This window comes from Lepisma saccharinum, chromosome 11, assembly GCF_977018435.1.
Source record: "Lepisma saccharinum chromosome 11, izLepSacc3.1, whole genome shotgun sequence".
Taxonomy (NCBI): domain Eukaryota; kingdom Metazoa; phylum Arthropoda; class Insecta; order Zygentoma; family Lepismatidae; genus Lepisma; species Lepisma saccharinum.
The window spans coordinates 12,970,890-12,996,425 of record NC_139239.1 but is presented as its reverse complement, the minus strand read 5'-3'; the positions used below and the strand labels follow the sequence as shown (position 1 = coordinate 12,996,425).

Genomic DNA, 25,536 nt, shown 5'->3' with positions numbered 1-25,536 from the left:
TTAAGACAGATTATGATGTACGCGAATTCAAAGATGTATTGTTTCTGTTTTGTGGGATTTGGGCAAGTGTAATTGAAGAAACGTTATACGAAATTAATATTGTTATTACCTGATTCAGTGTTTTTCTTGTAAGTGTATATTATGAGACAATAACATCAGTGGAAGCTGTGTTTAGTGTAGACTGACAGTAAAACTATATATGGTAGAATGAATGCTTATTACAGTACATAGAATAAAGAATGTGCGAATAGTAGTATAGTTAAAGTTATAAGTAGGGTCGGAAGTTGAAGACCTTAAAATAGCCAAAAAAAGACCTATAAAAAGACCTAAAAATATATAAAAAAAGGACCTAAAAACGGAAAAAGGGACGTATAAATGTGATCCAAATTAATTAATAACTTCAGTTTTAATAACATATTTAATGAATAAAAAAAATACAAAATTCTGGTGGTATGGAACACACAGTGCGAAAAACTGAAAGCTTCAAAACAAGAGAAAGTTGACACTTACAGCGCGACCTTCGAGACAAGTTACGGTTAAAGGACCTTGTACCGTACCTGCTTCAGTCGTCCAAAAATATATTTATTTCTCTCTTTTTTATTTCTTTACTACAGAAACGATGTTTAAGAGGTGATGAACTGATGATGATTAGAATTGAGAATCGGCAATAAAAACGTAGTCGAAAGAAGATGAAGTTGCAAAAAAAAGCCGTTAAGACCTAAAAAAGGCTAAAAAAGGACCAATAAGCCAAAAAAACTCCGAAAAGGCAAAAAAAGGACAAATAAAACCCACCTTTTTCTGGCCTACAATGACCCAAAATTAACATATATTATGTTGGGCCTCGTATTTGGACACTAGGAAAAAAATGATTTTTCCTCAACTTCCGAGCCCTTGTTATAAGGTTATGAACTCAGTTATAGGTTTATTATTTTATTATTATTTTTATTAAGTGGGTTTCCAAACTCAACAGAATTATGAGGCGAGGAATACAGAGAACGAGATAAGTAAGAGCTTATCCCATACAATGGTTGATGTACGTACATGACCTCAAGATGACTCTTTTCATACACTGCATAAGACAGACAAGTCCTTGCTCACAGAAGTGCATACTAAATTACTTTCATACCGTGGTCCTACAATATAAGATTCTATTAAAATACAATATTTTTTTCGCAGAAATGAACAATTCTTGTCAACAAATAAAATGTTCACCAACAAATTTAATTTTAGTCCTTTCTTTTCGTGCTTCTATACATAGCGAAACAACGAACAGATCGATTTCAAAGGCAATATGGATCTTATATAACAGTACACGAAACAGGAAGATTGCACACTTCAGTAAACTGAATTAATCCATTTATATTACGAATTCAAACAACAAATACTTACCTACTGCAAGTTTCGAATGCAAAAAGAAAAACAGAAAAATCGTATTAGGAACAATTCTAGTTGAGCAAGTGTTCATAATAGGTATTTCACTGGAAAACGTCGATGAAGTTGGCTATCTCAATTACAAGCATAAATTAAAATTGGTTGAATGAGAATTTAAAGCTAAGACTATGGAAATATCTCACATTTATTTCACCCTTAACAATTACAGAAGATTCACACTCTGTTGAGTTCATTCGGAACAATCTTAAGAATAAATTCGCTGACAACAATATTGAATTGATTGATTTATTTATTTTACTTCGCGTTTTGTGCCTCTTGGCTAATTTGCAAAGATGGAGATGAGTGATGAAATTGATGAATTGACATTAACAAACAACCAAGCCCGACCGGGATTCGAACCCGGGACCCTTGGCGTCGCAGTCTATGCTGTACTAGAGGTGATACCTAAGTAGTACCTACTAATGCTGAAGCTGATGTCAGAAATAGATTATGACTGATATTTTTCCAGAATTGTACTCAGTCATATTGTTTCTATATGACTAAATTTTGAAAGATTTTCTTAATAGGCCTACATTGAAAACAAAACAACATGTAACATATACGTATATGCGTTTAATTTTGTGCTACCCCCTCCCCCCCCTCTCTCTCTCACACACCCACACACACACACTGGCGTCGTAGCTGCCATGATTTCACCGCAGAGTTACGATCAAACCAATCACTGAAAACAAACCTTCTACTTCTTTACGTCACGCTATTAAATTTATTCTCCTCTTTTGGACTGTATTGGATATTTCTATGTCTCAGTTTCGAATGGCAGTTCGATAATGACCACAAAGTGTATTAAATCCACATCAACTCTGTTGAAATGATGCGCCAAAACAATTTTACATAAACATTGTGTCAAGGATAAGTGTCCATTGTAATCCATCATTTCGTGCCTACATGGGTAGCAATAGTTAAAAAACATTAGTGGAAACTGACATTGATGCTGGACGTACCTGCAATCGAAGGAGGAATAAGCAGCTTCGTAGCCTCTGTTCCATTGATCTTCCATGCTTTGATTCCAGGAATCCCTGGAGTTCCAGGCGTTCCAGATCTTCCAGGTCGTCCTCGCGCTCCCATATTACCTGGAAACGAAATTTATTTTTATTACTGCGGAACTAGATAACTTGCAGAGGCAGATACATTGGCATAATAATGAACGAGCATAATCTTGTTCATGAAATAACATGTAAAGAAAACAAATCAATCATACTTTGTACCTATTTACACAAGAAACCATCGCTTTTTACCATCTTTTAAAAATTGGGACAACGCATTTAGGGGAGGGTAATGGTGTTCATTCTCCTTCATGTTTTGCAACTTCTTAACTGTAAAAACCTCATAAAATACAGCTCCACCAAAGTGACCGCGACAGAAGTAATTGAGTGTGCAGGTAGGGGGGAGGGGACTTCTTCCGGGGAAGCAGTCACGTTTAGTATACCACCAACAATTACCACACAAAATGTATACTTGGGCTAAAAGAGTCTTTATTTATAGTTTTTGTTTGCTGGTGGCCTTACTAGAGGAGTGATTGGAACCCCCTTTTGGCGCCGTCACTGTCTACACACAGATAAGCATATTTAATAATAATATAATATTATTATATAATATATTAATTAAATTGATAAACATATTTAGTTTTAATTAATTTTTGATTATAGTCTACTGACAGAGTGGGTTTACATACATATTGTAAAATCACCTTACATGTGATGGTTTCCTTCGTGAACTTTTAAAGACTTTTGACATGAACAATATACATATAATGTACGGGGTGGTATCAAAATGTTTTGCCTGTTAAGGTATAACTTGTTTAATAATGGAAAGATTGAAACAATGAACATACATATAGTTTGCCTATAGTGTCCTCTACTCAGAGTTAACCCTTCCACAGACTTGCCATCACGTTCGATGCATTTGTGCCAGCGTTTTATCCAGCCCTCAAAACCAGTTTGGAAAAATTCCACAGAATACTCCCTGCCCCACTGTTCAGAGCTGTTTTAACCTCCTGTAGGTCATCGAATTTCATGCCACGAAGCACAGACTTAGCTTAGACTTTATGGTATCCCAAACTCTCAATTATTGCATGTGCTGACCCATAGGACATGTGCACTGCATCAGAAATTTCCAGGATGTTGATGCGTCTATCCTCTCGAATGAGCTCATCATCTCTGTGGCGGTTGTCGTCGGTCAACGACGTTGATGGCCTGCCACTTCTTGCCATGTCCACACTTTCGGTTTCTCCCACTTTGAACTTAACTACTTAAGTCTGAGCTTGGTCTGTGCTTCGTGGCATGAGATTCGAGGACCTACAGGAGGTTAAAACAGCTCTGAACGGTGAGGCAGGGAGTGTTCTGTGGAATTTTTCCAAACTGGTTTTGAGGGCTGGATAAAACACTCGCCCAAATGCATCGAACGTGATGGCAACTGTGTGGAAGGGTAGCTCTGAGTAGAGGATACTAGAGGCAAACTATATGTATGTTCATTGTTTCAATCTTTCCATTATTAAACAAATTATACCTCAACAGGCAAAACTTTTTTATACCCTCTCGTATAATATTTTTCAACTCAAGGGCATGGTTAGATATAACATGCGTTTATTCGTTCGTCATGTACAAGGTATCCTCGAGCAGGACTCAGTCCTCAACGCCGCGACAATTTGTTTTCATTCTTGGGATGTAAACCAAGGCCGGATATCACTGCTCCATTGTTGTACCGAAAGATTCAGTCTATGTCTCCAGTAAATTTCATCACGTGCCTGACTTCCATAGCACAACACAGAACGTGAGAAGGTGACTGTCTGCAGGGAAAGGATTTCGCTAGAGCTCCAAATAGTTCGCACGGACGACGCTCGATAGCATACAAAATTGTCTGTGGTAGTGGCCCTCAAATATGGATCGCGAAGTGAAAGACGGAGTGAAATTGAAACTTAAGTAAACGTAGTCATCATCTCCATACTAAAATTAGTTCAGTCTAACTTACCGATGCACAGCGATAATGAAAAATTGCTTTCTATGTGTGTGTGCACATCGGAATTGTACTATTTACTACTATGTACATGTAGAACTAAAAATCACATTTCATGTTAAGAATGTGAATGGAAGAAAAACCATGATACCAGTTTCATAGATCGGAGACACATTAAAATAAGATATTTTGTGTTTCGCATGGTTTGTACTTACCAATTGTGTATTGCAGAACATAGTTCAAGGTGCCATTATGCTTTTTACACGAAAACTAACGCAATTTTTCACATTATGAGTGGTTTTTTATTCCTTTCTTCGCTTCCGGAACACACAATATGATGGGCACATCTTGACTCACGTCGTGGGTATGCAGTGTTTCAAACTTCTTCACCGAAAAATACCTACGATCGTGTTCGTCACCGGTGGAAATTATACATTATGCACAGGTAGCTGACGGATAGCCCCACAAACCATTTATGATAAGGTTAGGTTAGATTTGGTTACGTTAGGCAAGCATAGTAAAAAAAGGGGGGTTTGAAACACTGACAGGGGCTTACGTCATCAAACGTACGCATGATCCGGTGGTCGTAGGGCAAGCAAATGAAAGGAATGCCAATTTTGCGTCGGTGAGATATTTCTCTTGAAAAATACATGATTTGCCGGTCAAATATATTCCACGGTGAAAGAACGTACCTCGACGAACGTTTTAAACCTTGGAGAAACTCATTTCCGTAAGTAGTTTGTGTAAAATTGAAGAAATGTGTCTCCGATGTATGAAACTGTTACCAAAACCATTACAGTTTTTGCCATGTAAACAAAGTTGCAAAGAAATATTAGTTTCCCCTTGTTTACGAGCGAATGAGAAAGACGGAAGGAGGGATAGAGAGAGACAGAGTGGGAGAGGAAGAGGAAAGTAGAGAGAGGGAGGGAGATAGCGACTCGACCTGTTCCATAATTGACTCTACCGTTTAGCTTGACAACAGATCATTTCGTGAAAATTACCCACGCAGCTTGAGACAAAAGATTTCTTCTTCTATTTCTCCAAGCCACAACCGATGTTGTTTTTTCCTCCGCGGCATCAACCCTAGCGTTGACTTTCCAGTGGTAACAGAGAGAGACCCGAGATCCTATTGTCAAAAGAAGCTCACCGAAGACAATGACGTGTATGTTGCTATCTCCGGACCACAATTAAGTTAACATTTCTGAGATTCTGGTACCTTTTCCCCTTCTGTTTAAAAGAAGCATCTTTCGCTTTTGGCTCTTATAGCCCTTTCAATTAGAAACCTTTGTGGAGCGTTTGACGGCTGAACACAGACGACTGAGAAAAATGAACGAAAAATAGAAAAAGACCTCGGTGTTTCCTCTATCGGGCGTTCAGTAAAAGACTGAAACGTTTTTCCTTTCCTTTTGGTAATTCGTTAAAGAGCGACAAATCATTAAGTGTGCTTTTACCAACTGCCTTTTTCATCATTAGAGTTCAAGGCTAGCTTCTCTCACGCCTTTCTCTGAAAAAATTAGGGGCGAAAGAGAAAAATGGAAAGAGAGAGTTGAAGTTTCAGCTAAATCGATTTTAATTCGACGAGAAGAAAATGGATATTATAGAAAGCAAATGAGTGGAAACTTAATGGAACAGGCAAAAGTTTTTAAACGGGATTTGAAAAGAAAAACTTAATTTTGAGTGAAAAGCGTATCTTTAAAATGTTCCGTTGTTTACTATCGTTCAGGTATACGGCTAGGAAAACAAAATAAAGTTAACCCCACTATTTCATAACTAGAGGCAAAAGTTAGATAATACAGCATCTTCAGACATTTTTGCATTTTTCTTCTCTTACGCCACCTTTTCGTCTCCTTAGGCTAATCGCGGCCATGAGATTCAATGATGATTATATATATAATCGAGTAATATATTTATTTATTAAACACTACAGGCAAATGCCCAGTTACAGTGCTTTGAATTAAGTTCTGAGTTGGGTTCACATACATGTTGACAAAACAAAAGTAATTAAGAATTGGAAAACAAAAACTTTGAGAAAAGAAAGTATAAAAAGGAACAGAATAATCGTTACATAACAGCAATATATAATACAAGGGTGGTATATCATAAAGTATACAACATACTTTGTTACAATGCTTATACAGGGTTCACATAATATGTGTGCTTTTAGGTCTAAATAGATCAATGTCATGGACATTATTAGAGACTATATTGTACAACACGCACACCCTCCTCATGGGATCCGTTTAGGCCATCCTGGTTCTACCGCATGGAATTTGGAAGAGGTCATTTCTGGGTATTACTTTTGAGTATGGAACATAAAAATTTATTTTTGCGAGAAGTGCGGACGAGTCTGTTTCTCGATAAAAAGACAGGATTTGAAAACAAACTCTTAGGTGTCAAAATCATGAATGCCAAATTGCGGCTGAGGTATTAGCACAGCGCGTTACGATGCCAAGGGTCGCGGGTCAGATATGGAAGTTTGTATTTGTCCTGAATGTGAAAATAGAGAATTGTGTAAAAACTGACATATGAGAGAATTGAAAGACATTGACAGGGGAAACCAGAACAAAACACCATAAGAAACGCAGCAGCCAGTAGAACGAGGTTCACGTAGTACTTCTTTCCGCAGCGTCGTAAGTCTCGGCCCCACTGCTGTTGTCTGGTTGGTTTGCGGCATAATCCCCGCTCCCCACATCCCTTGCCAGAATTAGGACCGGCCGCCGTAAGAGTTGAAAAGACCTATACCATAACTTGAGTGCAATAGGGTGATTATAAAGTCACTATACATTTTTGCATGAACAGCATTTATTGTACAAAATACAATATGTACTGAAACATATATCACGGTAACAAAATCACTACAACTCAATGTGACCACCCCTCAAGTCTAGTCACAGATGCCAGCGATCCATCACAGCCCGAAACACCTTCTCCAACATAGCTGGTGTAATCTCAGCAACTGCGGCCGTAATGCGTTGCTTCAACTGGGCTATGCTGTGAATCTTCACCTTGTACACCTTAGATTTGATAAACCCTCAGATTAGAAAGTCTAAGGGGGTAAGATCGAGGGGGGGACCAACTCCCCGTTGTGAGACACGACTAATCCATCTACTGGTGAAAACTTAGTTTAGGTGATCACGAACGATGATGGCAAAATGGGGTGGTGCCCCATCCTGTTGGTGCATAGTAAGAAGCTTGGTGTGCCCCAATCCACCGTGCTATGAGCAACAGTCGTTAGATGCAGGGATTATGGATACTGAGTCTCCTGGTCGATGCGGTGGGGCTACGTGTGATCGCGTCCTGTACACTTTGCACAATTTGTGGTGTTATGGCTGGCCTACCGGGACGTTCTTCATCCACAACACTACATGTTCGTTTGAATTTGTTGACCAGGTTCTTAATAGCCAGCCTGGTGGGGCCTAGTTTTCTGAATTTCCGAGTGAAGTCCATCCGCACCTGTTCATACATCATTCCACTAAGACGAGCACAAACAACGGCTGTTCTATCTTCTACTGTTAGCATTGCAAAAGAAATGTATTTTGTCACGATATCACTAAAATGTATAGAGAATTTATAATCACCCTATACTGCCACACGCTGTCGAACTTTCCTAAAAGCAGAGCATCAGATACATAAAGAGATGGGAAAATATACCAGGAATTACTAAAAGAGCAACTTATAATTTTCCTTACAGTCATAACCTCCCCCACCTTACAAATATATGATCACCCCACTGGGAAATAAAGAGGTGTGTCGTATTCATTCACTGTGCATGAACAAAAAATTTCACTAAAAATTATATCTTAAAATAGACGTTCTTATGCTATGCGCTGCATAAAGATATAGTAGGTTCTCTCACACCTCATAGCTCATCTTGTTCCCTTCTCTACACTACTAAACTCCCACTAACGTCTATTCTCTCCGAGAAAGGATACGCCTTCCTATGCCTTGTGCAATATAATATCATTCACGGGATTAGAAGACGGGGTGAGGAGGGTTCGTTACCCTGGGTAACGCGAAGAATACATTTTTCTCCAGAGGAGGGGGAAGCTTGAAATATCATCTTTCTGAAACTGGAGACAGAGGAAGGAAATGAAAATTTCAGATTTGTAAAAGGAAGGAACCGAGATGAATTCCAGGAAGAAACTGGAAAATGCTATATGTAATCTTGGAGCAAAATATAATGGAACGCATTGCATACATAGCCTCCAGATGTCTATGTCTTCCTCATCGGCGTATTTCCATTTCTGGAACAGCCATTGTAGGGATTGTCTTAGTCCCACACGTGGGCGTAGAGAAGAGCATGAAGCAATTGCTTTCTCAGAATGGCTTGAAGGATGTTTGAGAACGGAATTTTGGGATAATAAAAGGGGATTCTTTCGTTCACATAAAATTAGTTAAGATGTTGTAGTACTATCAGTGGTACTAAAACAGGTGGCTGTTGAGTACTTGAAGCGTTCTACAGATTACCTTGACAAATGAAGGGAAGAAAACATGTTAAGACACATTTTCCGTTCTTTCCAAACTTCCAAGATTCACTAGTTTCTCCTGTATACCATTTTTAAACTTTCACATTTCTCAGGACTTACAGGAGTTTTTCCTCTACACAGTCACAACATACACAACTACACTGACGGAGCTATTTAATGTCATCGACAACACAAAATCGATAAAATTGAACTGATCATTCTTCTTCAATGTTTTCATTTTGAGAAAAACTTGCACCAAGACTTCAAGACATTTTCATTAACAAAAGCAGTGTCCATCTTCAAAATTCTCAGAAGTGACTTCAACATATGCATTTAATGTTGACGAAGATTTATTTAATGTTTGAAGAGTGCGTGAAAATAAACACTTTTTTGAAGGAGGAAGAGGACAGTTTCTTTCACCTAAGTCCGATGAAAAGACGGTCAGGTTTCTTTGTCACTGACTGTGAGAACCTTTTTTAAAGTTGTGTGCTTTCTTCTTTTCTCTGCTTTGCTCCAATGCTACTACAAAGAGGTTTTCTATTTCACGAGAAACGGCTGGCGAGGTGAGAGAAATCGTTTGACGATATAAACGTTAGAAGTATATCCGAAGCGATACTGATTCCGATGTATCGGTATCGGAAAGTACCGATACCAGCCGATATTTTTCCGGCGTTCTAGTTACCGGGGGTCCGCAAAAATGCATGACACTTTCGTGAAATCTAATTATCCTCGAAGTTATGCAAAATTCAAAATTTCTATTGATTCTGTACCATTATTATGTGAAGAAACTGTATTTCGTGATTACATGAGAGGTATTTTTTATTCTGATGTAATTTTTGAATATTTTAAAGCAAAACTCTGGGAAATCGATCCTTATAATGGAGTGGAATACGCACACACTAATATTAATCAAGTGGGCCTCTCCGATGACGTCGTCACCTTGTAATCGAGGGGTCCCGGGTTGGATAACCGGTGAAGATACATACTAGTTCAGGTCCCACTTTAAGCTATAGATTCATTCTCTAATAGCTTATATATGCATAAAGAGAATTTAGAACAAAAACTCAAGCAAACAAACAATAATATTTATCAATATTTTGAACAACCTTTAAATGGCCGCGGTGGCTCAGTCGGTAACGCGCTTGACTACCATGATAAAGGTCCCGGGTTCAAATCCGGGAACTTTTCTAACGTTGGAAACGGCCCCGTCGCCCACCCAGCATTGAATGACATGGGTACCTGGGGAAAACCCTGGGGGTAAAGGCGGTCAGGGGCGTGATGCCGATCACATCACCCCCACTCACGACCGGATCAAGAAAGTGTGGGGCGTTACCCCCACACCCCCTATACGCCTTCATGGCGTGGTGCTAAGCACAGGGGAGCACTTTACTTTACTTTACTTTGAACAACTTTTAACTGCATCAACTCGAAGTTCATATTCTAGTGGGAAATCAGCTCGGATACATATAGGTTCTATAGGTAACAGCTGCAACATCGACATTTACCTAGCCAACAGACATGCAGCAAATAAAAAATATATAGTCAGAGATGGAAAAACACAAGTGTTCTATATTTAATTAATATTTTATTCTCTCTCTCTCATTCCTTTTTGTAGGTTTTTCCACAGATCTTTATCTACTCATCTACACGGGATGTTATTCCGCGTGTTTACTGCACTGTACTTATGTAATGGATATCATAAAATTGTCAGTGTTACGTAGACGATTCTCCGAAGAATCAAATAGAAAAAAGTTCTGTTCTGATGCCCTGATTTATACCCACACGTTGCACCATTGCTGTACGGATGGTCGAGTGAAGGAGCAAAAGAAAGGGGAGGAAAAAGGATGAAGGAAAAATATATGGATTTCACCTTACAAATGTTATCCCTTTAGTCACGCGCACACGTTATGCACACACACACTCACACACATTTATAATTTGTTACATTTTGTACCGAAGAATAACTATTGCAGAAAAGACTTACCTGCAGAAACATATACTAATATCAGAAATGGAAGAGGTTTGGGAAGTTGTTACAGATTTTACCAAAGCTTTTGATATAATACGATTTATTTTCTTTTAAAAATATGAAAGTCTGACAAACGGAAAGATGAAACATTGGTTTTGGGTTTGCGTAATGCTTCAGAACAATAAGGAGGCTTTAGCTGAAATTAAATAAAACATAAAAATTAAAAACAAGCTTGAAGAAACTCTGCAATTTTGAGGGTCAGTTGGGGAAGTCGCACACAAAATATAGCTTGGTGAAATAGAAATACTAGGACGGAGGAATATATTTAAGAAATGAACCAGTACTGATTAGTGTCATTTTAAAAAATTTTGTCCGAGATAATATATTTATTAAGATAGATTTTGAACTTCCTTTGACTCTCTAGAGACAAGTCAGCACTACTTTCCATCCTTTATTATCCAGTTCTGTGTACGAATAAAACTTGCATATCTACACTAAAGATTGATTTATTGAATTGATGTTTTAAGTTCACTTTATGCACAGAAAGGCTAATCGGGAGTGGACCTACAGTTTCAAGTGGGATCGTAAATGTGCCTCCACTGGGTACGAACCCGGGACCCCTTGATTACAAGGCGGTAATTGGGAAGGACCGTCTATACTAAAGAAATACGATGATTGGTGAAGGGTTCCTTTAAACTAACTGCAATGAAATGTTAATTTTTGGATAGGCGCCATTTTGAACGGCATATCTATCTTTCCATTGGCCGTGTACATTTAATTTGTTTTTATTTTCCAGTTCCAGGCTGAAATTACGTAACGCATCGAGAGCATGTTTCAGGGTGGGAGGATGCAGTAGCCGTATTTTGCAATACATAGTTTCTACTTGCGGCTCTTGCTATTTATTTTCACGGTAATTTTATTTGACGGCCGAAAAAAAACAAGCACCTACACTTCAATGCATAATTCACCGAAACTTTTCTAAATGAAAGAAACAGTCCAAACACACGCCATTGTGCATATACGAGAAGCATTCTAAAAAAAAAAATTCGCTGACGGTAGTGGGTAGTGAAAAAACAGGAAAACGGAATATGGAATTGAGTTTTCATTTATTCATGGTGGATGCGCCTGGGGTCCGCAATAGCAGGTGTGTTTCAATGGGTTTTGGTTTCCGCATTCGGGGGCTATTTTTATAAAAATTTCAACCTTCGATGTCTGCTTTCTGAATGGAAACTTTCACTAATTAGAAAGGATTGCAGCGCTCTGTTACCGAAGTCAGAACGTCGGGCGAAATGGAGGGAGTAGAATATTGCGGTATTTTCTCCTTTTTAATAATTCGCCACCGCTCTAGTTTGCAGCTTGGTTGTCTAATGTGGCTTGCCTGTCGCTAATTTAACGGCAACGAGATAAAATGCGGCTCGGTATATTTATTACTGCGGAAAGAGCGGTGGAGGGATGGTATTCTTCATTTATGTGGAATTATCGGGAATTGTCAAAGCAAACAAGTCAAAACAACTTTGTACTAAGGAAGACTTAGAAGAAGCATAAAGTAATAAAAACAAGCAGGGTTCATTTACTTGGTAGTCTATTCTACAGTTGTATACACTTCAAGTTCTGTCACTTTTGGTTAATCGCGAAGATGAGGATGAGTGATGATATGATGTGCTAACCACTCGGCCACGGAGGCCAGCAACTTTGTTTTTCACTATAATTTTTTAAAAACTCTTCATACAATTTTTATTCCATTTCTTAGAGGGAAAATTTATTTCTTTCATACATAACATGGTCTGTATTTTCCACCCTATTTTATGCAACACAAAGAGAGAGAAATAATTTTAGTTTCTCAAAAATCAATTTAAAATTATTTGCGGCTTTCCAACAAAGCGGGAGTTATTGCGAATAAACTTACCCCGAAACGCTTTCCCTGAGCAATGAAGATATATTAACCCACCAAGACAAACAATAAAAATAGAATGAGAATAAATAATTGTTCTCCTCCGTGTTTTCCTCTCACTTTTATTACTTTGAGAAAAGTTTCTTCATTTTCTCCCAACATTAAAGCTTCTTTTGTCAATTTCTTCTGCATTTCTTTACATTATCTTTCTTTTACACCTACTTAACTCTTTTAATGAGATTTCTTTCTTTGTCATCCATCTCTTTGCTTTTGCTGTTCTTGTGACATTTACGTCTTTGCACGCAGCTTCTCATTGCTTTTATCTCACATGTCTTCTCGACTGTATAGATTAGTTTCCACGTTTTCGGGTCGTTACAAGAAAGGGTTGTTTTTATTTCGAATTTAATTCCATCGCATTTCTTCTCGTTCCTTATTTTAAAGGTAAATTACCCAGAAAATAGGATCTCCGTTACTTTTATTCTCTTCTTTCTGCACGAGCTGTTTTCGAGAATTGGCTGCTCCACTTTAAAACACAAGGTGCTTCACTATTTATTCCTTTTTCCTCCCCTTTAGTTTAAGACAAACGCGACGCGCATTCGAGCAGTCTTTTGTTGAACTCAACCGCGTTGGAAAACTTGCAGTCGCTCGAGAGCATTGCTTCTCGGTGGCAATAATTCATTTCCCACAGCTTCGGGCTTCACGCTGAGGGTCTATTGTTGAGAAACAATGCCGTGGGTTCTTGAGCTAATGATCTCTCTTCCACGACGAGACGAAATGCAAAATGTCCGCTCCAAGCGAGCCTTATTTATCTCAAAATCGTTTTGTGTTTATAAGTATTTAATGGGTCACTTCCCTGTTTACAAAAGGTCAGACGCTTCACGCTTAATTCATATTGTATCTTTGCATGGCTGTTTATAAAAATCAAATAACGCACATTGTGTGCCGATATTCATACGTGGTAGACAGGGAGAAATTGGGTCACATTTTCAAATATTTCCTTAAACTGTGTAGTCAATACAAAATGCAGACTTTGAATAATATAAACACCATGTAACGAACAACTTTAATTAATTTCTAACCCACTACAACACGTGAACAAAAGTCTGTTGTGATCCGATTTTACCAGTGATACGGGGTAAATCAAGTCGCACAGCTATTTTATTATCTGATCATATATATTCCACAAACAAAGTGTTTCCGTCCAAATTTGGTGTTAATGTGCCACAGATGTTGTCCCTGTAGGTAGCAACCACATTTTGGTCAACGTTTAGCCTCAGTGGTGTTAAAAAGGTGTTGATTGTAACCATTTATCTATGTTATTTTAACACCACTGAGTTCTTTATGATCCAAAAGAAGCAACTGTTGATGAAGTCAACAAACCATGAGATTAATGAAAATTGTTAGTAAAAAAAGTTTGAAATGAAATATGATTTATGAAACAGCCCAAAGCAAATAATTTTTGTGATGTACGCTATAAATGATCACTTGCAAGGGGAGTTACTCTTGAGGCACACGAATTGGCGAAAAAAAGAAAAATGAATCCACTCATCCATTCTTCCTCTTCATTTCTCCCTGAACAAGAACCAGAGAAAAAAGGGGGTGGAGGGACTGCGACAAGCACCGCATACAAGCGGCTTCAACAATTAACGGGTCTCTGTAATTGTTCGGTTTAATTATTGCGAACGTTTGTCATTATTCACTTTTTTCTCTCTTTTTTTCACCCTCTCAAAACAATGCTGGACGGTCCAAACTGGGGGATGGAAATCGTGTTGTTTTCGAAAACGGGGACACAAGAGGGGGGACGCCCCTCTGCCTTATCTGACGGTGGATTAACAATTCCATGTTTGAACATGGTTTGCGCGGGAAAGCAGAGCAAGACTCCACCACCTCTATCTCGTTATTAAACAGGCATAACTTTTTCTCTACGATGCTGGAGGGGAAGAGCGGTCCAGTCACGCGGAACAAACAGAATGAGTTCGATTTTTTTCTAGCTTGCAAAGCAAGGGGGCAGGATATCTACTTTTTCACCCCTTTTCATTCGCCGAGCACCCTCAACACGCGGAGGTGGATCAGAGACATTCAAAATTACGTCCACCGTGTGGTCGGGTGACGGTTTACCAGCGGGCTGGAGAGCTGGATGGAAATTAATAAAGTTTTTTGGGTGTATTTCATCAAGCAACCTTTTGGGAAGCAGGGAAGAGGAGGTTGTGCTCATATTGCGACATCTGTGGGTTTTGTCTGTATCCTTTCGCGTGGTATAATTCCGGGCCAGATCCATAGGAACGAAACATACCACTGCCAGATGTGGTTTTGGTTTTCGGTCATATCTTTTGGTAATCAGTGACGTCACCGGAGAATTTTGTTTGGATGGGCTGAAAGGCGGACGACATCTTTTCAGGTGAGCCCTGCTTAATGGCCATGGTTCCTATGATTCTAGCTATGTCTAATTCTTTCTCTATTTCTTACTATTTTTCGATCTCATCATCTATTTCTGTTTATCTCTCGCTCGCTCATTCTTACCCTGTTTCACTATTTTCTTCTAGCCGACCTCCATGGTGCAGTGGTTAGGAGAGCGCGCTACGACGTCAGGGGTCCCGGGTTCCTATTCCGGCCTGGGTATGGATGTACTTTGAGAGTGTACCTTCATCAGTCTCATAAATCATATCATCATTCATCACTCGTTCTCATCTTGGCGATTAGCCAAAAGTGGCAGAAGAGCGAAATAAACTAAATTAATCAATCAAACCAAGCTACTATTTCCTTCTATCTTAATTACTAATCTAATTTTTTTTTCTCTCTCTCTCTTTCCCACTCAATTATTGTTCTCTCTTATCTTATCTCCCTCCATGTGATTCTTCATATACTATTATTGAGCTTTCAGACCGAAACGAGAAGAGCGAAAAGCGATATGGGTCCCTTCAGAGAGCTTTCAGATCAGATAGGCAAGCGACAAGAGACACGTGTCGTTTGGAAACGAACCTTCGGTAATCAATGCAACCTTCCGATCCGAAGCTGGACGACAAGCTGCACGTGTCGCTCGGACTGGGCAGTTTTCTGAATACCGCACATTGTGTCGCCTCTGGCTGTTAGTAGCGCATACGCAGCGAATGCTTCATAACAGACTGAGGTCGAAGCGACACGACAAGCAAACTTGTCGCGTGAGGATTTCACCAATCAAACGCAGGCATGCGCAGGATGTCATGCCGCTAAGGTGTGAGATGTTACTGCTGATTGGCTCTTACCCAAGCGGGATGAGTCGCATGTCGTTTCGGTCTGAAATATCTCTTTTAATCCCTCTCCGTGGGTGATTCTTGTTGTATTACCTGTAAAATTCTCAAAAATAATCGAAACATCGAAAATTATTTCTACCAAACCTAAAGTCGCGTCTATAATGTACCAGTTTGGAAATGCAAATCTTTCTTTTCGTGGCGGAAATCCGAGTTCAAATCCCGTGACATCCTGTTAATTCCATCATCTACGTGTATTTCATCAATTCATCATTCATTCTCACGATTAACCTAGGAACTGGAAAAGCGACGTAAAAAACTAAATAGAAATAGATTCGCTCTTTTTCTCCCCAACAACTATATGAATTTATTCAAGAGCAGGAAGTACATTTTACGAATTCAGCCAAGTCAGCGAGGCTGATCCCAGTAAAGCTTCTGAAAAAAAAAAAAGATTTGCTTCAAGAAATCTGATCCGTGGATGGCACCACTTAGCCGAGGCACCACCGAGCTTTTGTGACGTAGCATTAGCTGTCCGGCGAGCACTCCGGATATGACGTAAATCCCTGTGAATGGGAGAGGGTACATCTTGAGAAGTCGAGATCCATCCCCTTCCTTCCTGAGGGAGCAGCCAATCAAATTTCTGTTGAAGATCTGAAGAGTTCTTCTGGAAAGTGGGAGTACTGCCACGGTTACTATGGCCCCTGCTGCTTCCTGGATATTGAGGACTGTTATGGTTGCATTAGCCGCTCCGGTACTCAAGCGACGAGGGCCTTCGCGAGGTAGAAATGCAATATCCGATCTTTGAGGGAAACGGAGGGGATAGAGGGGAAGCTTTCTCGTGGAGCCCTTCTCACACACTTCATCCTTGGTAGTAATTTCTCTTGCCGATTCTTTCCTTGCTGTGGAAACAATAACGTTCGACATGGCATGTCGTTCCACCTTCTACACTGCCAGAAAATAACGTAAAATTTACAATAGTGTACTGTTAGAATTTAACAGTCTGCATGTTATTTTACAAAAAAAAAACAAAAAAAACAACGGGACGTGACAGTTTTTCTTCTTGAACTCATGTCGTCAACTCTCAGTGATGAGAAAATGTGAAACAAACATAGCGTCAGCAAACGCTTCGGATTTTAAACACAAACACACACTCTCACGTTGATTGATGGGTTGAATTATGTTATTCTACGTCGCTTTTCTGCCACTTTTTGGCTAATCACGACGACGAAGATGAGTGACGATAACCCGTGGCGCAACAGCCCGTGAGGGCCAGGGCCTACCTACCGACCTCACTCCCAACTGCTGAGATGGGAGATCATCTAACCAGTTACGGCGTGACGTGTGGTCAGCACGACGAATACCCTAGTCGATGTTGTAGGTTCCCGTGACCAGGTTACGCTACTCGTTCGTAGGTCCCCAACTTCCTCAGGTTGTTGAGTGTCTACCGGTCCCACGCCTACGCGCGTCACGGACAGAATATACTTAAGTCATAATTTGCTAATTTATCTAGGCTAATATTATAAGCTTTTATTAACTCTTCAGGAATTTCTTGATTATTATAATAATTTAACTGTAGTTGCCGGAGCCTAAAGCATGACTCCTAAAGACCGCACAGCAACGGTGAGGGACGAGGATGAGCGAGGATATGATATAAGGGACACCTCCATGCCGGGATTTGATCCCTGGACCCCTAGCATCTTAGACGTCTTGCTCACCACTCAGCCATGACAGTCGACACACACTCATACATGTTATACCTACAGGCCTAGAGAACACTACTGAGACATACAAGAATATAATTTCAACTTTAAATTTGATTTACCTTGTATAAAGATACATAATGATTATAAATTGCAGCTGTGTTGTATAATACACATACATGCATGCATATGTGTATGTGTATTTAAAAAAAACTGAATTATACTTTAATGAGGTTAGTAGTTAATACTTTAAAAACCATCTGGGTAATTTTTACGGCAGCTGGACGGCAGCGAAAATTACCCGTCTGAGACTGACTCCAGTCAACTTTCTTAGTACTTCAAAAACACAGCTCAGTAAATTGATACCTGCCTCCATGGCCGAGTGGTCATGGCCGCATGCCACAAAGGCAGGTGTCCCAGGTTCAAATCCTGGTAATCTAGATATGGTATCAATTTCCTCTCATCAATTTACCCACTCATTCTTATGAGATAACACTCATATACTCCTTGGAATACTTTGTACGTATATTCAGGACTTACACATTACCTAGTTGTTATGTTTCTGTGCAGATTTTTCGGGGAGGAAATGTCGAAAATGAGTCATTTTCTTCTGCAATTGTTTGAATTATATTGGCAAAGGTTCTTCAAAGAAATAAGTTGATTCGATGCCCCTTCTTTCCTTCCCTGCCCGTCTTAAATATATATTGCAGTCGGAAGTAAATGGGGAAGAAAAGTTAGAGTAGCGATATTGGTTAATGTATTGATTAACTTTCTCCTCCTTCAAATTTAACATCTAAGGTATCTTACAAACTCGTTAACTCTCACAAGAAGCAACAATGAAAACGGAAGATCTACATTTTCTTCCTCCAGTTAAAATAAAATAACATTTTTTATCCTCAGAACTAATGAACAACGAAGAAAACAATCTTTGAGAAAGAGACTTAAATATAAACGCAAGTGATGTACGTAATTGCAGAAAGAAATAATCATAAGAACACTGGAAGTAATTTCGTATTGGAAATTGATCAAAATTGAATTACTAAATTGTTTTCTTACCTGGAGGTCCCCTGGGACCCGACGGGCCTGGAGGTCCTATTGCACCTGGACGACCTGAAATAAAAATGAAACAGAAATTAATTTCAATGCACAGACATCAAATTTTCCAGACTAAGTTAAAGTGAATATCTACGTGTCTGTAAAACTGAAAACGTCAATCCTGCGAGTTTTGTAAAACAGACACTGACAGTTTACGGAAATACGTACGAAGAGAAGATGAAATCCACAGCACAAATGTTGGAGCTGTGATTACTACCGAGTAAATCAATCAATCAAGTCTTCACCATCCTTGCCATATTTTTTTATTCAAGTTCATTTCAATATTGTTTGTTCACTTCTATCATCAGGCCCTTTCATAATCATCAAGAATGATAAATATGTAATGTATTTAGAAAACATGTTCATCGAAATTTGATTTATGTCTTATTAATGAGAAATGAAAAATATAAATTATAACTATCAAATATAATACCGTTGTTTTGCATTAATGTATGTAAATATTAACTGGATGAATTTTATTGTACAATGAGAGAAAGTATTTAAGGTATAAATGAATATATATAGTGAACAAAATACATGAAATGAATGATAATTTAGGCAAAGCAGACTCTCTGTTCCATCATTATTTGTTATAATAATATAAATATGTTAAGGCTTAGCTATATTAGGTATCAGAAACATATAAATAAAACACATTTAAGGCTTCATATATTTATTTTATTTCAATTAATTACCACTGATTGTGTATATTGTTTGCAAGAACATTTTTAGCAGAAAGTAACTTAACAGAAACCTATAGTTACTTTTGAAGTAGCAATAACTATAACTCAGTTACTTTTATAAAGTATACCGTATGTATTATATATATATATATATATATATATATATATATATATATATATATATATTTACTTGCATAGGTATATACATAAAAATATGTATAAACACACACACACCACATCTGTGGTTGTCCCTTCTCCAATTTGATATCACCTTTACCCCCAGCGATTATCCAAAAGTGGCATAAAGGCAAGTATAATAATAAAATAAACAAAGTCAAGTAGAAACACGTAGATAGGGAGATGTACATCCACAACTGATTGTCATATCGTTCAGAACCAATGCCAAGTAAAGCGGTGGATGAAAACATTACTAGATGGAGACGTTCTGTCAGAGGGTGAAAGTTGCCGGCGTTATCATCACCCAGCTCTCTTTAACGCCGAATCACAGACTGGAAACCCGACTCTCTCTGCTGGGGACATTTTTAGGCGTCCCCAGCCCTGGGAGCGGTCATCCGGGCTCCGTTATTACGATGCAGGAGAGAGTTGTTTTATCATAACATTTCCACTGCTCCCGGTATGGCGTCATTAAGGATGGAAATGGGCCACGAGGCAGACGCACTGATAGTGCCCACGATGGCAACTAACAAAAAAGTCGCTAAGTGCGGAGACAAAGCTAAAGACTCGCTTGTTTGTTCAGGCTCCCTCGTTGCGCTCGTGGGGTTATTAGCAAGGGTTGAAAAGTTAGCTGAACGTGATCGTTATTCCGCACCCATTCCTATGGGGCGGGAAGCATCATTATGTATACGCGCTGTATGCGACGCTTCCGTCACAAGATCATTACGTAAGATCAGGGCTCGAATTAAAGGGGGAGCTTCAATGGAATTCCACCCTTGTTGTCTATATTTTCACAAGTTCATCCCTATCATCACATTATAAATTATGATTACTCGAGTTTGGGCTCCAATTAAAATATATCCAGATCTACGTAAAAAGAAGTTACATAAACATTTATATTATTCAATTTTGCGTTAAGCAATGGTAACCAAAACATTTTTCGAGTATGCCTTCGAGCAATTTTTTTTTGTTCTTTGTGTTTTCCAAACAACAGCTCTGAGTGACAGCCCACAGTATCCACGGTTTAACGGACATCTTTGTAGCAACAGCACGTGCGCTGTTGCCACGTTCAACATGTATAAAATCGATTTCGCAATGTGAATTGATAATGTTAATGTGTTTCAAAAATAGCTGCAAAGAGCTCCAAATGAGACTACCAAATACTAAGAACAAATTGTTTCACACACTTGCTAAGAATAATTTCTTTTGTCGATTTAAAAGATCTGAAAATAAAGAATTGTATTAAAAACCTTCCTACCTTCTCTGTATTAAAATTTCATCACGATCGGACCAAAAGTATCTATTTATAGAATTTCAAAGAAAGACGTTGTTTGGAAAACAAACAAAACCGGATCTCTTTTTATTTTCACGACCATAAAAAATCGCAGGCATACTCGATTATATTACGTATTATCTTAAGATTTGTCACACACAGGAGATGCACCATATAGAAATTTCAGAGAAAAATGCAGGCTCGACCAAGACTCGAACCCAGGTTTCTGGCATACCGTGTCATAGATATACCAACATTTTTTAAAAGGAAAAACCCTAAGCGGCAATTTCCTCGTGTCATTCTGTTACTCATCTTTTCGTATCAACTTGACATAATTCTCTGCCTTTATCTTACAGGACAGAAAAAACACAAACATCTATGTCTGCTTGGGACTCCTGGCATTGAAGCGCTCTGCGCTGACCACTCCGCCACGGAGGTCGACAACGATTCACTCAAAGTATTTTAAGTTTACTTGAGAAATTACCTAAGAGCCAAAAAGGCGGGAAAATGCAAAAAAATGCAAACTAAAAACGATGCTTTTATCATTGTCTTCAAGGCTCAAATATTTTTTCATCAACTTCCAAGCCTTACCCATATGTTACTAGTCAAAATCCATGCATATTATCAGGCAGAATCTTTAAAATTGACTGGTCAGCATTCCAGCGTTTCACTAGCTACAGGATTGTATTTTCCAAGTCAGAATCGCTGTGTTCAACTAGTTAGAATTTCTTCATTTCAATAGTCAAAATCATCCTATTTTACTCACAGTTTACTCGGAATCCTCGTATTTTACCAGACAGAATTTCTAAAGATTAATAGTCAGAATCTCCATAGTTCATTATTCAGAATCCCTTCATTAACCTATTACAAGTCGACTGTAGTTTGGATTGTCGAAGATTTTTTTTACTGAAACGAGCCGAGACAAAACAGAGTACGCTTGGAAGAACTCGTTCATTTTCGGTTGTTGGTTCATTATTTTAGCAACATTATGAATCTTGTTTTTTTTCTTTTTTGCCCACATGAGAATACTTAAAAAAAGAGTTATCATCCTCCACTTATTTTCCGAGAATATCGCCCTAACTTCCCATGGTGGGCCATAATGATTGAAAGTTTTCTATTCTCGGGTTATCCGGGAAAAAACGCCAGCTAAAGCTTTTCACTTACCTGTTCATTTTTTTCATCAGTTCTGTACCTTCCCGTCGTGGTTGTCCCAAGGGTGCAATGAATTAGAAAATCACTTAATATGGAAGGCTGTACTATAAGGAAATTTCTATTTGCAGAGACTCTGAAAGGAATTGTTCTCTGGACTCAAAATTCTGCTCCTAACAAAACCAGTGACCAGAGCTGTTCACCAAACGGAGTGCGACCCTCATGGAGGATGACCTTATCCTCACCTTCACCCTCTTTAAGGTGAGGATTGTGAGGGTGAGGGTGAGGGCGAGAGTGGGCATTTATGGCGAGGGCACGTGAGGGTTAGGGCGATCTTGGATCATGAGGGTGTGTGAGAGGAGGTTGATTTAAAAATGAACATCTCTGGGAGTGACAGCGCCAAAAAAAGACAGTACAACCGACGGACGGAAGCGGAAATATTTTCTATGGGGAGAGTCACATACAATGCACCCAAAATACCATATAAACTAGTATATTCGATCTGAAAAAGTATTTATTTATCTAGTTCTTATTGTTTACTAGGGGAGGCAGCACCGGGAGGTGTGTCGCCCCCTGTCCCCCTCTGGTATCGGCACTGAACTGAACAATGGTCCTTGTCACAGTCATGACTAAATATTTCAAAACACAACTGTAAATTTAATGAAATATATTAATATATTTTATTCTCCGCTTCGGTGAAGCGTATATGAAAACTCAAAGCATGCACCAGTATTGTTATTACAGCGAATAAAGAAAAGTTTAATCAAAATGCTAACAAGGAACTTTTTATCTATGCAAATGTAAGCATGGAATAGCATTGCATCGCAAGCTTTTTCATTTGAAATTGAAGCACAAATATTGCCGGAGTGTCCTTGTTAATGCCTGAAACTGTTCATAACAGCTTCGTAATGACGTCACGCACGCAGATCAGTGCATTAGCATGACATTTATTGTTTGACGAGTTTTCAAAAGTTCATACGTAGAAGAGGCCTTTTAAAAAGGGATGGTAGTAAGCGCCAACCATGATATGAACTATTTCAAGCACACTCAGTACATTTTTTCTATATGTCAAGAACGTTATGAAATTGGCAAATAAAGAAGCCTAACAGACAGGAAATAGCGAAAAACGTTTTAAATGGTGATGCAGAAGTTGTAATTTTGGTGAGATATTTAATTAAAAGTAATATGCACACGTTTACCATTCTCGTTAGTTATAATGAATTTACATGGAAACTTATTTAACTATTCCGTTACCTGCCAAGTGTTACTAGTACAGTGGGATCCATGAGTATTACCGTGCAAATTGTCCAGCACCATATTCGTGCAGTTTATTTGGCCCAATAAGAGCTTCAAGAATTATAAGAAAACTCAAAACAAGCTGTTGACAACTTCTGCACCAGGGAACATATAAATCCATCGCTTAGAAACACATACGATGCGAGAGAGAAATTAATGAAAATAGTCATGGACAATTTGCACGGTAATACTCATGGATCCCACTGTACAAGATTATCTAGGGAGTACTTTAAGTATGTAGTTATGAAGCCATATCAACACAAGTAGAGTAGTTCCATATTTATATTCGAAAATCCCAGTGCCCTCAGATGAGATCCATGATATACTCAAACATGGTCCCAGAAATACTCTCTTGGCATTCAAATTGTATGCAAAAAAGTGTCCAGATAATTTCAAAATGCAGTTTAAGTGAAATGCCCGGTCTACACTCGGTCCCAACTACCTCTGGAGCAGGCGAACGAGTACAAGTCTCTGCGCAAGTAGTGACGCGAAACGGCTCCACCAATGAACACGCGCGACGAACGGGATTGCGCGTAGGGAGGGGAATGCAACTTCAGCCCACAGCCTTCCCAGCAACGTGTACTGCTTTGCTCTGCTCACTCGATCCCCCCCTTCTCTGCCGCTATGCGCGGTCTTCCTCCAGAGATACTGGGACAGGGTATAGACGAGACTTCTACGTGTTCATATATTTAATGAACGTCCGGATTATGTACACATAGTTTTAAAATATCCATTTCTTATTCATTTGAACACGTATCACATTTATACTCGAAATATGTATTGACGTCCACACCTTAACCAAAAAAAGTTTTCCACAAGCATGCACGGCGTATTATTGTATTATTGAGGGATATCCAAACAATATCTTCTGGACAGATATATGCACATAACCCATATCTACTAGATACTTCTGAATTGTTTTTTTTTGCCTGTCGAATAACCAGAGCTTTTCGCAAAAATAGGAGTGTATCAACGGCTTTGATAGCTATCTGTTATATTACTGCAAACAAGTTGATCATACATCTGGCGGGCCTCGTGTCGCGGTAAAGGAATCAGCTCGGCCACTTGGTCTCGAGAACACCTCTGGGGAAACATTCTATAAAAGTATTTAAACTTAAAATATGGCAGTAACTTAGTGTATTAGCTCATCTAAGCACCGATAAGTGGCATGATTTGCCATAGGGTTAATAACATGGGGGGGGGGATTTATTGCTTTTAAAATTTCCATAGTTTAACTTCTTATGGTGAGTAATACCACTATCGATTCGGTCTGGGTTTGCTAATGTTTTGTAATTCTTAAAAGAATCATGTTTGTACCACAGTCGTACACACACACATAAAATCACGCACAGGTCGAGTTACAAGTTGTTATTAATATTTAACTGTTTAATTGTCATTGTTGGAATTATTTGAATTGTTTGTTAATTTAATGTATGTGTAATGAAATATTTGGATGTAATTTGAAAGTCGAATTTGTCAACAAAGAAATACCCTTTGTTATATAATAAATTAGGCGTTAAAATGATAACTGTATCTGACTCAACAAAAATATTTCCTTGAACAGGTGTGGATAATATTATTTGTAGTGGAAAGCTCTCACTACCTAGCTATGTAGTAGTCTTGCACTGCCTGGGTCTTGTCTAGAGTTGTAATTGCTCGTACTATTCTCGGTCTCCTCTCGATTTATGAACATCGATCTAGTTCTTGTTCTCGGTCTCAAAAAGCAAGATAAGTTAAAAGTACATTGATTACCATCATCACTACTGAAATGATAAATGTTTGCATCAGTGATGAAAAGGGAAGTCTTTATGAAGGAAAGGGCATAAGAAATGAAGTGTGTGTCATAGCACTACTTGGTAACTGATTAGTGGTTGCTGATTCATGATGAATTGCTTGCACCATTGCTTAACCATTGTACTTGGTTTCCTACATACCAACGTTTCAGACACTCGTTCTGACGCCCTTTTGTGGGCACTACATATAGTCCCCGAATACAGGATGTACCTGGGGAAAGCAGTCAATATAGGAGGATTATTTTGCGGTTTCGGGTGCTCCATCTTGCCTATACTCTGTTCCGGGATTTTGGAGCGCAATCGAATGAAAAAAAAGGGCTGACCAATGAAAGCGTGAGAGGAAAAGAGATTGTTTTGAGGGGCAACGCGACTGCAGCTACCAGCCGTTTGCTAGCTCCGGCCACTCAGTTCCTCCC

The 25,536-nt window shown here is 38.9% G+C and overlaps 1 protein-coding gene across 1 annotated transcript in view; it reads right to left on the bottom strand.

The window, feature by feature from the left end:
* LOC145995376 (uncharacterized) overlaps positions 1–25,536 on the bottom strand; it is a 532,139-nt gene that overhangs the window by 85,423 nt on the left and 421,180 nt on the right. Inside the window, exons 4-5 of the mRNA XM_083131981.1 lie at positions 18,714–18,767; positions 2,394–2,522 (exon numbers count right to left, since the gene is read on the bottom strand). Of these exons, the coding sequence (XP_082988107.1) occupies positions 2,394–2,522; positions 18,714–18,767 (183 nt within the window). The remainder of the gene's footprint in view (positions 1–2,393; positions 2,523–18,713; positions 18,768–25,536) is intronic.